The sequence below is a fragment of the Podarcis raffonei genome, chromosome 2 (assembly GCF_027172205.1).
Source record: "Podarcis raffonei isolate rPodRaf1 chromosome 2, rPodRaf1.pri, whole genome shotgun sequence".
NCBI lineage: Eukaryota > Metazoa > Chordata > Lepidosauria > Squamata > Lacertidae > Podarcis > Podarcis raffonei.
Window position 1 is genome coordinate 123135321 of NC_070603.1, and position 15305 is coordinate 123150625.

Sequence of the window (15305 nt, forward strand, 5' to 3'; positions counted from 1 at the left end):
CGATTTGGATATGCAGAGGATACGAAAAATAAAATTAAGGAACTGCGGAAAGAGAGGGAAGAAAGTCAAGTTTTGAAATGTTAATAAATTTGATGAAATGTATAAATCTCAAAAGAAAAGAAAATAAATATTTTTAAAGAAAACAAGCTCCATGGTTGGTTCCTCCAAGCATGGGAGAGGAGTGTTGGGCTGCACTGGGGGTGCCTGCAGGCAATGCCTGCTTTGTGCCCCCTCAAAAATCTGCCCCGGGGCCACTGCCCTGCTGGCATCACCCCCATGCAACACCCCTGTCACAGGGTGGTTGTGGGGAGAAGAGAGAGAAGGTTGCCATTGTAAAAATAATGCAACATATTGGGGGTCCCAATGAATAAAATATTTTGGGGGGTCCAGGTAATCTGCGTCCTGCATAATTGATCACATGACGCAGTGCACGCACCCCATTTGACTGGCAGTGCCCATCAACTGGAGGGGAAGGACCCGGCCCCCTCAAATATTTTATTGGGGGGGGTGAAGCCCCTAGGAGGTGGCTCCTGTGCAACACATTAAACCCACTAAAGCAGAGAGAAGGCTGTAGTCATTTATGCCCGTCAGGGAGAGGAAGAATGAACCCAAGCCTTTCTAAGGAAGGACACGCCAAGCCAGGCAGGTAAACGAGGGGGAAATGAAAGATGCTATGGCGGAAGGGGAGGGGGGCGCTCTCAGGTTACAGATCTGGCCAAGTTCCTCCAGAGACGCCTTTGCAAAGCGCAGGCATCCTGAGGCTGGTCCATCTTTCCACAAGAGCATTTGATGCCATGCACACCCCCAACATAATGTGTGTGTATATGTATATGTATACTGTGTGTGTATATATATATATGTGGGCATCACTTTCACGGCAATATATATATATATACACTGCCGTGAAAGTGATGCCTGCGAGGGGCCCTATCCTCCAGCCAGGCTGGTTTTGCACCCAAGTCTCTAATCCAGCGCCCTTCTCTGCGGGATCCGGATCCCTCCTTCTTCCTTGGCCCGGAAAACGCACCTGGCGAGGCGCGCAGGTAGAGCTATTTGGGGAGGGGGGGAGCCAAGGGGAGGGGGAAGGGAATAGAGAGAGCCCGGCTGCCTAGAGAGGCCTGGGAACAGACCCTCCCCCGTCCCCCCCACCTCCCCTCCCCCCTCGTCTTGGGTGGTCCCTCCGGATGCAGAGGAAGAGATGCGGCGCGCAGGGCGAGGGGTGAGTCGTGCCAAGGGGGAGATTTCGTGGGTGGGGGACCCGAATACGAGGGTGTTGGGGGGCTGAGGGGGGAAGGGAAGGATCTCTGGGAGGGAAGCCCAGCCTTCTTGCTCCTGCTCAGGAATCATCTCTAAGTCACATCCCTGCACGAGGCGAGGGGCGTCCTATCCCCCCCCCCGCAAAGCCTTTCTTCCCTGGAAGCTGGATTCCTGCCCCCTTCCTGCTCCCAATGGGGAAGCCGGATCTTCTGGGGGATCCCAACGTGGGGCGCTGCCTTACACCGAGTCCCCCCTTCGGTCGACGTGGGGCAGAATTGCTTCGGGTCGCTGCCTTTGTTCTGGCAAAAGATGCGCAGGGCGGTGAGGGGGGGCTCGCGGGATTCTTTATTATTATTATTTTTTGGCGCTGAATTGACTTCAAAGCGACCCATTACAATCTATTGCAGCCTAATTCCCCTCTGTGGAATTTTATAAAAATGCCTGCAGAATTCTTCGTCTTTCTTTGTGTCCTGGCCATAGTCCCTTCTAGATCACGTGGTCTGGGGGGAGGGGCTACAGCGGAAGGGAAGCCAGGCTGGAGGAAGAGAGTTGGGGGAAGACCTGGCAGCCAGCAGAGTGGCTGGGGAAGCCCTGCCAGATGGGGGGGGGAATAATAATAATTGCTATTATTGTGGGGGGGGGTATTGAAATAACTGGGAGCTTGTGGCCAGGGAGGCTGCAATGCCAAAGCTCCCATCCAACAGAGATAAAAGCAGACGCAAAAGGCATGACTCTAGTCATGATGATGATGATGATGATGATGATGCTATTATATATATCCCACCCATCTGGCTGGGTTCCCCCCGCCATTCTAGGTGTCTGGGTTTTCCTTTCACCACAGAAACTGTGTTGCCCAGAGGGCGCCAATTTACTCTGTATGAAAAAGGAGTCTACACCAGATCGGGCATCACTAGATTTATTGCCGTAACAGGACTGCACGGGCGACTCCTTAGCTCATTCCAGCTTACATCACACATAATTTATAACCTAAAAGCGTTCGAATATCCCTCCTACAATTCCTATTGGTTAAGAAATTGCAGTTTTCAGGCTACCCAATCTACCTACACATTATCCCTCTAATATGTACCCCCATCAATAACATGCATCCCATGTCCATTCAGATAGCAATTTCTCCTTTAGGGGTGTGTATTCATGAAGCTTTTGAGCACGCATACTAGTTCTTAAACTTTTGTTGTTGTTCTTTAGTCGTGTCCGACTCTTCGTGACCCCATGGACCAGAGCACGCCAGGCACTTCTGTCTTCCACTGCCTCCCGCAGTTTGATCAAACTCATGCTGGTAGCTTCAAGAACACCATCCAACCATCTCATCCTCTGTCATCCCCTTCTCCTTGTGCCCTCCATCTTTCCCAACATCAGGGTCTTTTCCAGGGAGTCTTCTCTTCTCATGAGGTGGCCAAAGTATTGGAGCCTCAGCTTCATGATCTGTCCTTCCAGTGAGCACTCAGGGCTGATTTCCTTAAGAATGGATACGTTTGATCTTTTTGCAGTCCATGGGACTCTCAAGAGTCTCCTCCAGCACCATAATTCAAAAGCATCAATTCTTCGGCGATCAGCCTTCTTTATGGTCCAGCTCTCACTTCCATACATCACTACTGGGAAAACCATAGCTTTTACTATGCGGACCTTTGTTGGCAAGGTGATGTCTCTGCTTTTTAAGATGCTGTCTTAAACTATCACCTGCTATTTGTCCTTGTTATCTCGAGTCACCTCTAAACTATAAATCTATCACTCACAGGTTCAGCATGGGCCGTGAACACATTCTTTCACAGATAACACCCTGTTTCTTAGTCTTAATTGCACCCTCAACAAGGAAAGCAGTTTAAGGAGAATCCTTTGATTCAGCTAATAATTCATTTTTATGCATTTATTCCACATTGGGGCAGGACCTATTTTTCTTGCATGGTGGGTTTTAAGAGGAAGGCACCCTCTTTCACCATGGGAACAGTGAAAGACTTACCCTTCAACAGCTAAATGTGAGGCTCCTTCCTGCAGATGGAGAAGATAACTTATTCACACTCTTTGAGACAGAAAGTCTGCAATGAAAGAAGCAGATACACATTCCCAGAATTCTACAGCGTTTGGCTCTCCCATAATGCTCTTCTTTAGCATGAGCCAAAGTTTTAACTTGCTAAGATTTCCCAACCTCATTACAAATTATTTATTGGTAATATGTAGATAGAGAAATTGAGGATTTTTACAATTTTATAACATGCAGATAAAATTATGTGTTGCGAAACCAGAGAGAGGAGCTGGGGGAAGTCTTGGGGGTGGGGAGGGATTTTTTTCTTTTTTAGGGGGAAATGGGGGAGAATAATGTGGATGATGTATTTTTGTTAAAATTGTTATGTTGGAATTCATAATAAAAACACGTATTTTTTTTTTTTATAAAAAAGGAATTAAGGGGAAAGATGGTGTTGACCTGGAATGGTTAGAAAATTTCTGGTCTCTCCCCGAGTGCCATGGGCCCTGCTCCAAAGAGAGCTTCTCTAAAGAAAGCACAACCAAAAATCACTCCATTTTGCGTGAATAAGGAAAATGAGGAGGTGGCTACGAAACAGCAGGAGCCAGATCCTATTCCCAACCTTCTAGGGTCTCTCAGCAGCTCTAATGATGAGCAGAAAGAGGTTTGGGGCCCAGCCAGCTCAACTGCTAAGGCATCTCTTGCACTGAGACGTGGGGGCACCTACATGTAATAGCTATTCGGCTGTATTCTGCCCATGCTCTGGGGTTGCAGTTTTCAGGCTTGGGGACAGGATGGTGCCTGGTTTTTGCACCAAGTTCTATCCATAAGCCCCTCTGAGTTCAATGGGGTCCACTACTGTGCATACCATGCCATCCTTATGAAGTTTGGTGAGGTGCAAACAGATTAAATTGGAATCACTGGAGATGTTTCAAATGGGGTTTCTGTTGGGGAGGGGCTGCCCCATTTGTGCTTCTCCAGGAGCAGGGGAATATCTAGGGCAGAAGAATCCCTGCAGGGCCTCTGAGGCTCCCTTTGTTTCTTCCTCTCTCCCAGGACCCTGCAGCTTGTGGTGGCTTCTCGACTGCTCAGGAAGGATGAAAGAGACTGAATCTGTAAACCTAGCGAGGATGGAAGGGGGAAGATGGACAGTTGACCTGGTCAGGTTGTCTCCTGCATCCCTCCTCACAGCCTCTGAGCGTTCCCTCCCAGGGACTTCCGAGATATCTGGTGAGTCCCAGGGGAGGGGAGATGGGGACATGGATGGATGGGGCTGGAGAGGTACTAGGGCTTGCTCATTTTGGGGGTGGGATGAGGCAGGCAGGCGGATGGAGTTTGAGAAGGTGGGCACCTTTTTGGGCTCCTCCACCTGCCTTCCTGCGCCAATGACATCTGCAGGGAATTTGAGCTAGGAATACATCACAGCTCCCCACCCACTGTGATGTATTGGTGCCAGTACTGTGCTCTGAATACCCTACCAATGTCAGAGAATTCACTGATCCATCGCACAGCACTAGAAGCCATGATTCTTTAAATTACCTGATCCTAATTTCAGGATTGACTGCAGATGGGGCCTCTGTTTTTTGCCTTTTTCTTTTCTTTTAGGAATAACTTTTCATTTTCTTTTCAAAACAAGGATCATAATAGGGCTAATATATGATACAAATATGTAGACTGAGTCTTCTCAGTCTTCTCATATGATTCTCAAAACTAGCAGAATAAGACTTCCGGTCAGCACCAGCGACAATGGCGGATTTCCTCTGATCTCTCAGGGGAACCGCTCCGGGGATTTAGGGTCTGCCGCTGCGGCGAAAGCGGAGACCCTCTAGAAACCACAGGCAGGAGAAGCCTGTGGACCTGGGATCCGGCGTGTACCTTTTGCGCCTCCCTTGCTCGCGAGGAGACCCCTGTTTGAGGCTCCGCCGTGAGGCGGGGTGAGCAGCGCGGTGCTTCGGATCGACCGCATCGTCCCCGGAGTGAAGCCGCACAGCTGTTGTCGGAGAGCGCTGATTTTTTTCTGGACAATTCGGCTCAAAAAGTAACTACCCGTGAGTAGAACCAATTAGAAGAATTAAGATAAGGACCGAGGTTTAAAGAAGTTAAATTTTAATTGGAAATTTTTAAAGAGGAAAAGTTAATCTGGCTTTAATAGCGGGAAGGTCTAAACAGGAAGTCCACCTTCCGCTTTTGTATATAGCCTGAAGCAAAGACACTACAAGCAAAAATCCTGCAATTTTATTTTTGCAAGCCTAAATATCCGCTGTTTAAAGTATTCACCCCCTTTGGAGGAAGTAGGGGGAAACTTTGATTTGGACAATATTGGGATTTAAAACCTTCTCAGCACTGACCTGGGAACAGGCTGTCTGGATGCTAAGAAAGGATTTGAAAAAAAACTACTCCTTTTTTGGACAAATGGATGTAGACAGCTGTCTAAAAGATACAGTTTCCTCTACCCCCTCCTGCATTCAAAATGGAGATCTGCAACATTGTTTACTTCTTCTTGAAATTGAACTGGCACTTGGAAAATAGTTAAATTGTATCCCTCTAGTGGGGAAACTTTGAAACTGCTACAGGAACAAGTGCCAGCTGCAGATAAAAGCTTGGGAATCGACCTTGAACATCCAAAATGCAGACCTCTGAAGCAATAATAAATGCATTACATAAGATAAACTTTCTGTTGGAAGGGCTCCACAAGAAATTAGATCACATAATTGGGCGGGACAGTGGGGAACAGGAAAAGAATGGTCGGGAACTGGTTGAGTTGATGGAAGGAAAGGAAGAAGAGACTAAAGTAACACATGAGGCACTTTCGACTTTACAGATGCAAACTCAGTTTTACAAACCGAAGACATGTGGCAAGGACATTGCTGAGGGACAGATTGTGACAACAGGATGCCAGTTCAGATTGGTAAAATGGAAGGATCCTGTCTTACAGGGGTCTATGGACTGTTGTAATATGGACGTGGACTTGGGTTTGGAAGAGTCAGACGGACTTGGGGCCCGTGGGTTTGGAGGTATTTGGATATACCTCCTGAAAGATTACTCAAACTACAATTATAACTTTGGAAACTTGGCTGAATTACATAAAGGATGTAACTTTAATGTCAGGATGAAATACTTCAGAGATGAGTCAGTTGGTATCAAAGAGTATGAACAAAATCTGCAGAAGGGGCTGGGAGGAGACTTAAGAGCCTCCGATATTAGATTCCCAGATTGAGAGACATTAGGGAATGGACGGTAAGGACAGGCAGTTTCTGGGACCAGGGGGGTGCTGAGGGGGGAAAATTTGGGAAATTCAAAGTGTACAAAATACATATTAAGTTCAAAGTTTAATGTAAAACAAACTAAAATATTTGTGAGATTGAACAACGGTGGATAGACACTTCTTGGACTTTGTATAAATGTGGTGAGAGTTTAGGTAATTACATGTGGTTGACTTGAAGCTTAAATAAGGATGAGGAAAGTATGCTAAGTATACAAACCAAATTTCGGGTAAGATGGGAGGGATTTGCTGAAATAATAATTTAAAGCGGACTACAAAAAAGGGAGGTGTGAGGAAGTCAAAGAAACAAGCAAATGAAAGTATGATTATGGATGTCTTATTTTGTTTTTATGTATTGTTTATTGTTGGATTTTTATTTTTTTTTTGTTTTTTCATTTTTGTGTTGTTATTTGTTGTTAATGTTTGTGTTTTATCTTTGAAACTTAATAAATATTATTATTTAAAAAAATAGAATAAATTTGCAGGAATATCGGTAACATATGGTTTATCATTAGTGGTCAGTGTATGAGTTCTGAGTTCATGAATTGGTTTAAATCGGGGGGGGGGGGTAGGAGAGATAGGAGAGAACAGAGCAACAGAACAAGTGACTGATCCATTGCACAGCACTAGAAGCTGATCCTAAATTCTTAAACTACCTGATCCTAATTTCAGGATTGACTGCAGGTGGGGCCTCTGTGAGTTGCCCCGTTATCTTTTCTTTTTGGAATAACTTTTTATGCTTTTAAAAACAAGGATCATAGAACTAATAAATGATACAAATATATAGACTCATTCTTCTCATGTCATTTGTATATCTCAAAACTAGCAGAATAAATTTGCAGGAATAACATGTCGTTCCTCGCTGGTGATCAGTATATGAGTTCTGGGTTCATGAATTGGTATAAATCGAAACAAAAAAGGGTAAACAGCGGAGAACAGAGAACATTCAACTTCGCATAGCCGAATTCCTAGTCAGGAACTCTTGTGGCCGTTGTGCTTAGATTAAGTGTGAGTAATAGTCATTTTCCATCTTAGGTTACCAATTAAACTATCCTTATTTTTCGCTCTATCGGACGCACTTTTTCCCCTCCAGAAATGAAGAGGAAATGTTTGTGCGTCCTATGGAGCGAATGCAGGCTTTCGCTGAAGCCTGGAGGGCGATAGGGGTCGGTGCGCAGCGGGGGTTGGCGCTGCACACCCGGGCTTCAGGCTTCAGGCTGCTGTCCGCGAGCCTTTGGAGCCCGGCGGGAACTCCCGCCGCATTCAAAAGGCTTGTGGATAGCTGCCTCTTCTGGGGGATGGGGTCGGGGGAAGCTCAGGCTTCCCCCGCCCCAGCCCTGCAGCTAAAAACGAAGCCAAGAGAGCTAGCGGGATCCATCCCGCTAGGTGTCTTGGCTTCTGCCAAAGCCGCCCGCAGCCTCTCCCGGCTGGAGGGTTTGCGCGCGACTAAAGAGGAAGCCAAGACAGCCAGCGGGATGGATCCCGCTCACTGTCTTGGTTTCTTTGCTATTTGGGGCTGGGGTGCCCCAAACTAGGTGCGCCCTATGGTCCGGTGCACCCTATGGAGCGAAAAATACGCTATACAGAGTTGGTCTCCTCATGAAAATGAGAGGAGATTCAAAGTGAAGAAAGATATTTAGAAAAAAGTTTAAATTTATACCAAATTTAGATTGAGGCAACAGCTGATGGGGAGTGTGCAGGTGAAGATGTTCCTGGTTCTTTCAGAGGAGGCAGGGACGTTGCTGGATCCTGACAAGAGAGCTTTTTGTAAGGAAGTCAAGAAGGAGAATTGAGGGATCATGGACCCTCTCGTTAAAATTCCCTGTTAGATCATCACATCAATTTTGAAATTCCATACATACCTCTATTTCAGGGGTGGCCAACTTCCAAGAGACTGCGATCTACTCACAGAATTAAAAACTTGGAGTGATCTACCCCTGTTTTGTAGGGGTTCAGGTCAAAGTTGTTGAGCTTTTATTAGCAACTCACCAAAGGAGCGCTGGGGGGAAAACAGCCTCCAGCCTCGGTTTGTAAGCTCTGTCTTCCATTCTCCAACAATGGAGGGAGGATCCGGGAGGGGGCCAGCAATTGACTGCGATTGACCAAAACCTCGCAGGGATCAACCAGTAGATTGTGATCGACCTGTTGCACATCCCTGCTCTATTTGATGAACCACCACTATTTGGATGGAGACCAACAGCATCTGGGATTCTAACATCCACACCGTGAGCCCTGAATGGAGGGATATCAACTGTTTGTGAATATTCTTTGTCTGGTCATGCATTTTGAAACAATGACCAGGCTTGTCTGAACCACCCAGGCCTTCTTAAATGTGGGCTTGAGAGTTTTTAGGGAAGTTGAAGTAACTTCTGTCAGGTTTGTTGTTTTGGCTTCTGTTTGCATTTGATTGACCAAAGAGATGACTGACCTTGCATATGGGGTGGATTCCAGGATTGAGCCAAATCAAATCTATCCCAGATAAAAGCCAAGCAATATGTCAGTTATTACCAGGAAACAAAGGCAGTGAAAACTATTGTAAGGCCTCACATCTAACTTCAGTCCTTCCTTTATCACAAGCATTCATTAACTTTGTTCAATAATGGATGTGAACCACGTCCCCTTCGCTCTGAGTTGGGGTCCGGGGCAGCAATGCAGACTTAGCACAACTTACCCTAACATGGCAGTGCATTGCTGGGGGAGGGGTCAGGTGGTGGGTTTGATGGTTCTGTGTCATCTGCGCCCCGGTCGCAGTATGCTGGCAGTGTGGCCCATTGGTTTCAAGAGAGTCAGGCACCCTCAGGCGTGCTCAAGTGTTAGGGGGTTGAAGATGCCACACATCTACAATGCCATTAAGTTAGACTTCAAGGCTGTCCTCTTGAGGCTGAAACGGAGCACTCTCAAGTCTCTTGGTGAGATGAGGGGCGGGGAACTTTGTTCAATAATCTGGAGCTCCATTTCTTCCTGAGGCAATAATTATCTTCTCTCTTCGTTGCAGATGGTGATGAATGGGAAGGGAAGAACAAGGGGGACCACAACAGAATCCACATATCGGAGAAATCAAATAAATATTCAGAGTATGGAGAGAACATCGGCCAGAGCTCCCAGTCCACCTCCAATCAACGAAAGAGCTTCATTCGGAGGGATAGCCTCACTTCACATGAAAGAATTCACAGAGGAGAGAAATTGTATCACTGCAGAGAATGTGGAAAGAGCTTCAATCGGAAGGACAGTCTCACTTCCCATCAAAGAATTCATACGGGGGAGAAACCCTATCAGTGCTTAGAATGTGGAAAGAGCTTTAGTCACAGATCACATCTCACTTGCCATCAAAGAATTCATACAGGGGAGAAACCCTATCAGTGCTTGGAATGTGGAAAGAGCTTCAGTCACAGTCAGAGTCTCTATTCCCATCAAAGAATCCATACAGGGGAGAAACCCTATCAGTGCTTTGAATGTGGGAAAAGTTTCAGTCAAAGCTCCCATCTCATAATCCATAAAAGAATCCATATAGGGGAGAAACCATATCAGTGCTTAGAATGTGGAAAGAACTTCAGTCATAGCAGCAGTCTCGCTTCCCATCAAAGAATCCATACAGGGGAGAAACCCTATCAGTGCTTGGAATGTGGGAAGAGCTTCAATAAGAGAACCAATCTCGCTTCCCATCAAAGAATTCATACAGGGGAGAAACCCTATCAGTGCTTTGAATGTGGAAAGAGCTTCAGTAAGAGAACCAATCTCGCTTCCCATCAAAGAATCCATACAGGGGAGAAACCCTATCACTGCTTGGAATGTGGAAAGAGCTTCAGTAACAGCACCAATCTCGCTTCCCACCAAATAATCCATACAGGGGGGAAACCCTATCAGTGCTTGGAATGTGGAAAGAGCTTCATTAAGAGCGACCATCTCGCTTCCCATCAAAGAATCCATACAGGGGAGAAACCCTATCAGTGCTTAGAATGTGGAAAGAACTTCAGTCAGAGCAGCAGTCTCGCTTCCCATCAAAGAATCCATACAGGGGAGAAACCTTATCAGTGCTTAGAATGTGGAAAGAACTTCAGTCAGAGCAGCAGTCTCACTTCCCATCAAAGAATCCATACAGGGCAGAAACCCTATCAGTGCTTGGAATGTGGAAAGAGCTTCAGTCAGAGCAGCAGTCTCACTTCCCACCAAAGAATTCATATAGGGAAGAAACCCTATCAGTGCTTGGAATGTGGGAAGAGTTTCAGTAAGAGCGACCATCTCGCTTCCCACCAAAGAATCCATACAGGGGAGAAACCCTATCAGTGCTTTGAATGTGGAAAGAGCTTCAGTAAGAGCAACCATCTCGCTTCCCACCAAAGAATCCATACAGGGGAGAAACCCTATCAGTGCTTTGAATGTGGAAAGAGCTTCAGTAAGAGCGACCATCTCGCTTCCCATCAAAGAATCCATACAGGGGAGAAACCCTATCAGTGCTTAGAATGTGGAAAGAACTTCAGTCAGAGCAGCAGTCTCGCTTCCCACCAAAGAATCCATACAGGGGAGAAACCCTATCAGTGCTTGGAATGTGGGAAGAGCTTCAGTCAGAGAACCAATCTCGCTTTGCATCACAGAATCCATACAGGGGAGAAACCCTATCAGTGCTTGGAATGTGGGAAGAGCTTCAGTCGAAAGGACAGTCTCACTTTGCATCAAAGAATACATACAGGGGAGAAACCCTATCACTGCTTTGAATGTGGGAAGAGCTTCAGTCACAGTCAGAGTCTCTATTCCCATCAAAGAATCCATACAGGGGAGAAACCCTATCAGTGCTTTGAATGTGGGAAAAGTTTCAGTCAAAGCCCCTATCTCATAATCCATAAAAGAATCCATACAGGGGAGAAACCATACCAGTGCTTGGAATGTGGGAAGAGCTTCAGTCAGAGCCACAGTCTCGCTTTGCATCACAAAATCCATACAGGGGAGAAACCCTATCAGTGCTTAGAATGTGGAAAGAACTTCAGTCAGAGCCGCAGTCTCGCTTTGCATCACAAAATCCATACAGGGGAGAAACCCTATCAGTGCTTTGAATGTGGAAAGAGCTTCAGTCACAGCCGCAGTCTCGCTTTGCATCACAGAATTCACACCAGAGAGAAATCTTCTTAGTGTTTGGAATGTGGGAAGGCCTTCAGTCAGAGTGCCACTCTCATGGCCCACCAAATAATTCATACAGGGTTGAAAGCATATCAGCGCATGGAATGTAGATAAAATTTCCCTCGTAAAAAAGTCAATTCAAGAACTCACAGCATGGTGAATAATAGAATGGTAGATTCGGAATCTAGTCCAACACCTGCCAACGCAGAAAAAAATCATTTCAAGCATCCATGACAGATGGCCATCCAACTTCTTCTTATAGACCTCCAATGAAGGAGAGTCCACCCCCTTCTGAGGGAGTTCCTTTTCACTGCTGGCTCTTACTATCAGAAAGTTCCTCCTGATCTTTAGGAGACATCTCCTTTTGTGTTGCTTGAATCACCTCTTCAGATTCCTTCATGACCTTGAGAAGGACTTCTGTATGTCTGAGAATGTCCAGGGGATTGGACCATGCTCTATATTTGGGGGAAAACCCATGGAGAGGAGTCTGATATAGGGCTTAAGTCGTCTAGGCATTGGTCAGATTGTCATAATTACAGACATACTTACTGGTTTGGACGGAAGTGATTCTTATTCCAGGGGAAGTGGTGACCCTGAGATTACAGGTGCTCTCACCAATATTGTCCAAACGTCCAGTAAAACTTTGACACAGCAGACCAATACCCGCTGAGGTCAATGTATTAGGAGGTTAGGTTTAGGGCCGTGTGGTATTGCTTCATTGTATGTGGGGTCCCTATAAAGGGAACTTCTTCCTCTAGGTGGGAGGGAGACTGGTCAATTTACCATCAGTTGAATGCAACATTTAAGTCAGATTTTTAAAAACGGATTTGCAGAACAAAACTCACAGTTTGAAAGGCAGTTATTGTTGGCTGTTTGCAGTTTAGTAGCGCAGAGAGCTTGCTGGGGAGACCATGCATAAAAAATAAAGGACTCAAAAATAACTTAAACTAGGTTTTAATAAGAAAAACAAAAACTCCTTTTACACTAAGTACATTAACAACCAAAACAGACCCAACCACCAACCCATCCCCCAGGGTAATGGGAGAGCTAGGTGCTGCTCCTTATATACTACACCCAAATGCTGACACACCTTAATCAAATACAACTCAGCAGCACCTGCTATGCTTCACAGCTGTAAAGCTGGGTCTCGTTATCTTACTCTGGCCCTTGCTCTGGCCCCTTAAAGACATACACATCGGGTGCAACAATGCTGAACCTTTACATTTAAATAAACCATTCAACATTTCCCCTGCGGTTCATCATTGTGGAACAAAAACATAAAGCATATTTTGTACATGTCTTTCATGTGTAACCTTTGGAAGTGCTTTAGTAAAAATGTCCGCAATTTGATTGTCACCTGGAACATATTCAAATACAATCATTTCGTCAGCAATTAGTTTCTTTACAAACTGTAAACGTAACCGTAAGACTCTAGTGCGCTGCGTATTGGTCTCTGAACACAGGATAGCAAGTCCGCTCTGGGAATCAAGGTAAACTTTTACTGGTAGTGTTACTTGCATCTGTAGGTCTGCAAATACTTGCAGATACCATTCTACATCACGAGTGGCCTGAACGCATGCACATAATTCACTCTCTGTTGTGGAGAGACAAATAATGGTTTGTGTCTGGGACTTCCATTCAAATGGACAACCGTTATAACAAAACACCATACCAGACACACCCCTGCAATTATTTTGTTCCACTGCATGAGATGCATCGCAGAAAATTTCAAAACCTTTGTCAGTACATGTTGTAAACTGCAACCTATAATGTTTGGTGTGTTTAAGGTAATTTCTGAACATCATTGTAGCTTTTTGGCTCAAAAACTGCCTTACTGGCATACACAGTATTAAAGTGTTCATCTGCAAAACGTTGTGGCTTCTGCCTCTTTCTATCTGAACGTCTCAGTCCGGAAGGAGAGTCAGACTCCTCAGACTTAATGGGACTAAGTGAACCACTAGTTTCAGGTTGTAAATCATTGTCAGATTGAAGAGATGCCTGTAGGCTAAGCTCACGATCAGAAAACTCAAGAGAATCTAACCTCCCCTTGGGTGCCTGTGACTTTAAATCATCAAACAAATCAGATTCAACAGACTTTTTGTCTTTTTCCATTAATTCAGAAGCACCATTTCCTGCTGCTGCTTTGTTGAATCGCGTTCGAATCAAGGCAAACAAGCGGATGGTGTTTTTGAGATCCTCATCTGAGCTCCAAGGCTGCTTCTTGAGAGAGAGCGTCTGCCTTGAAACCCATCTGTCTCTCTCTTTTATTGAATCTTACAAAAGCATGGCCACACATATGTTAGTGGCTGATTGGTTAAAATACAAACAAAGAGGCTAGTTCCTTATTGGTTAACATAGGTATAAGGAGGGGTTACCCAAAATCCATTAATCTCCAATTCTTCAAAGGGTCTTTTGCTAATGGACCTTAGACAAGTATCTAAGCTTTTAATCCACCTAGATTTATGATTGATTATATTATGTCTAAATCAATTACTAATGTTATGATCAGAATATAAAAACAAATAATTAATTATACACTGAAGGAAAACAGAACAACTAATTAATTATACACTGAAGGAAAACAGATCATTGTAAACTTAATGTGACCTGAGTGAAAAAAGAGTGGAATGCAAAGAATGGAATTTGTGTGTGTCTGGCACATCTTTACACAGCGTGTATATGAGAGAGAGAAGCAGAGAAAGATTTTAAGGTTCAAAAGCTTGAGAAAGTAGCTAAGGAAAGTTTCCCAGAATGCCACAGAAAAGAACCAGTGTTTTACTATACTGGCACATAAAGAGAACATCTCTACATCTCCTCCTTTCTTTTCTTATTTGCGAAATAAGGCAACTTGTGGAATGAAGCAGCAGAACTTTAGGATCAGTGGTTTGCCATCGAATCCCAAAATAATACTGCGAGGGTGGATGGGGCATGAGTATTTCAGGACTATTGGTTTGCCAGTAAATCCCAAAATAATTCTACCCACATTTCCCCTTTTTGTTTATTATTGGCGTTGCCATTTCGAATAATAGGCAGCGAGGAGAGCGCTCGGTGGGTCAGGAGGAGAAAAAAAGCGAGAGAAAAGATTTGTAAGGCTAGGAATGCATTGGAGGAAGCAAAAGAACAAAATTAATATACATACAATTATTATGGCATAATAAAAAAGACTACGAAGCCAAGTAAAATTAGGCAACCAGCCAGTGAACCACTGAAAAATAGAATCCCAGAAACCAGAGAACGCAACATCCTGTTTAATATGATGGGTAAGATTTTGCAAATGAGAAATTTGACGTTGAACAGCTTTTGAATTGTCAGTGATGTTAAAACAGCACATATCTGCGACTTGCTCACAGCCATAATGATGAAGCATAAGAAGGTAGTCGATAGCAGCTCTGTTTTTGAATAAACCATTGTGAAGTTCAGCTTGCTCTGTGTTGAGAAGGTGAAGTGCACGAGAAGTAAAATTCAGGGCCTTTGCTGCAGAACAAGCTAGAGAGTTAATATTTCTGCTATTACGTGCAGCCAATCCTGGAACACCTAAGAGAGAAACAGCTAAAGAGATATATTCAGTCCTACTGGGAAGAGAGACAAGGTCATCACAATCGTCAGACAATTCAATATTGCGACTATATCGATTGTGAAATAGATGATGCTTTTCAGGCAATATGATAGACAAGCGGCTTAAACAGCAAGGTG

General features: G+C 44.8%; 1 protein-coding gene across 1 annotated transcript; it reads left to right on the plus strand.

Annotated features, from left to right (window-relative positions):
• Positions 1 to 4129: 4129 nt before the first annotated feature.
• LOC128409337 (zinc finger protein 420-like) lies at positions 4130 to 12470 on the plus strand. The gene is made up of 2 exons (XM_053379686.1): positions 4130 to 4468; positions 9496 to 12470. Exons 1-2 carry the CDS (start codon positions 4165 to 4167, stop codon positions 11622 to 11624), a joined length of 2433 nt encoding a protein of 810 aa, XP_053235661.1. The 5' UTR covers positions 4130 to 4164; the 3' UTR covers positions 11625 to 12470.
• Positions 12471 to 15305: the final 2835 nt, after the last annotated feature.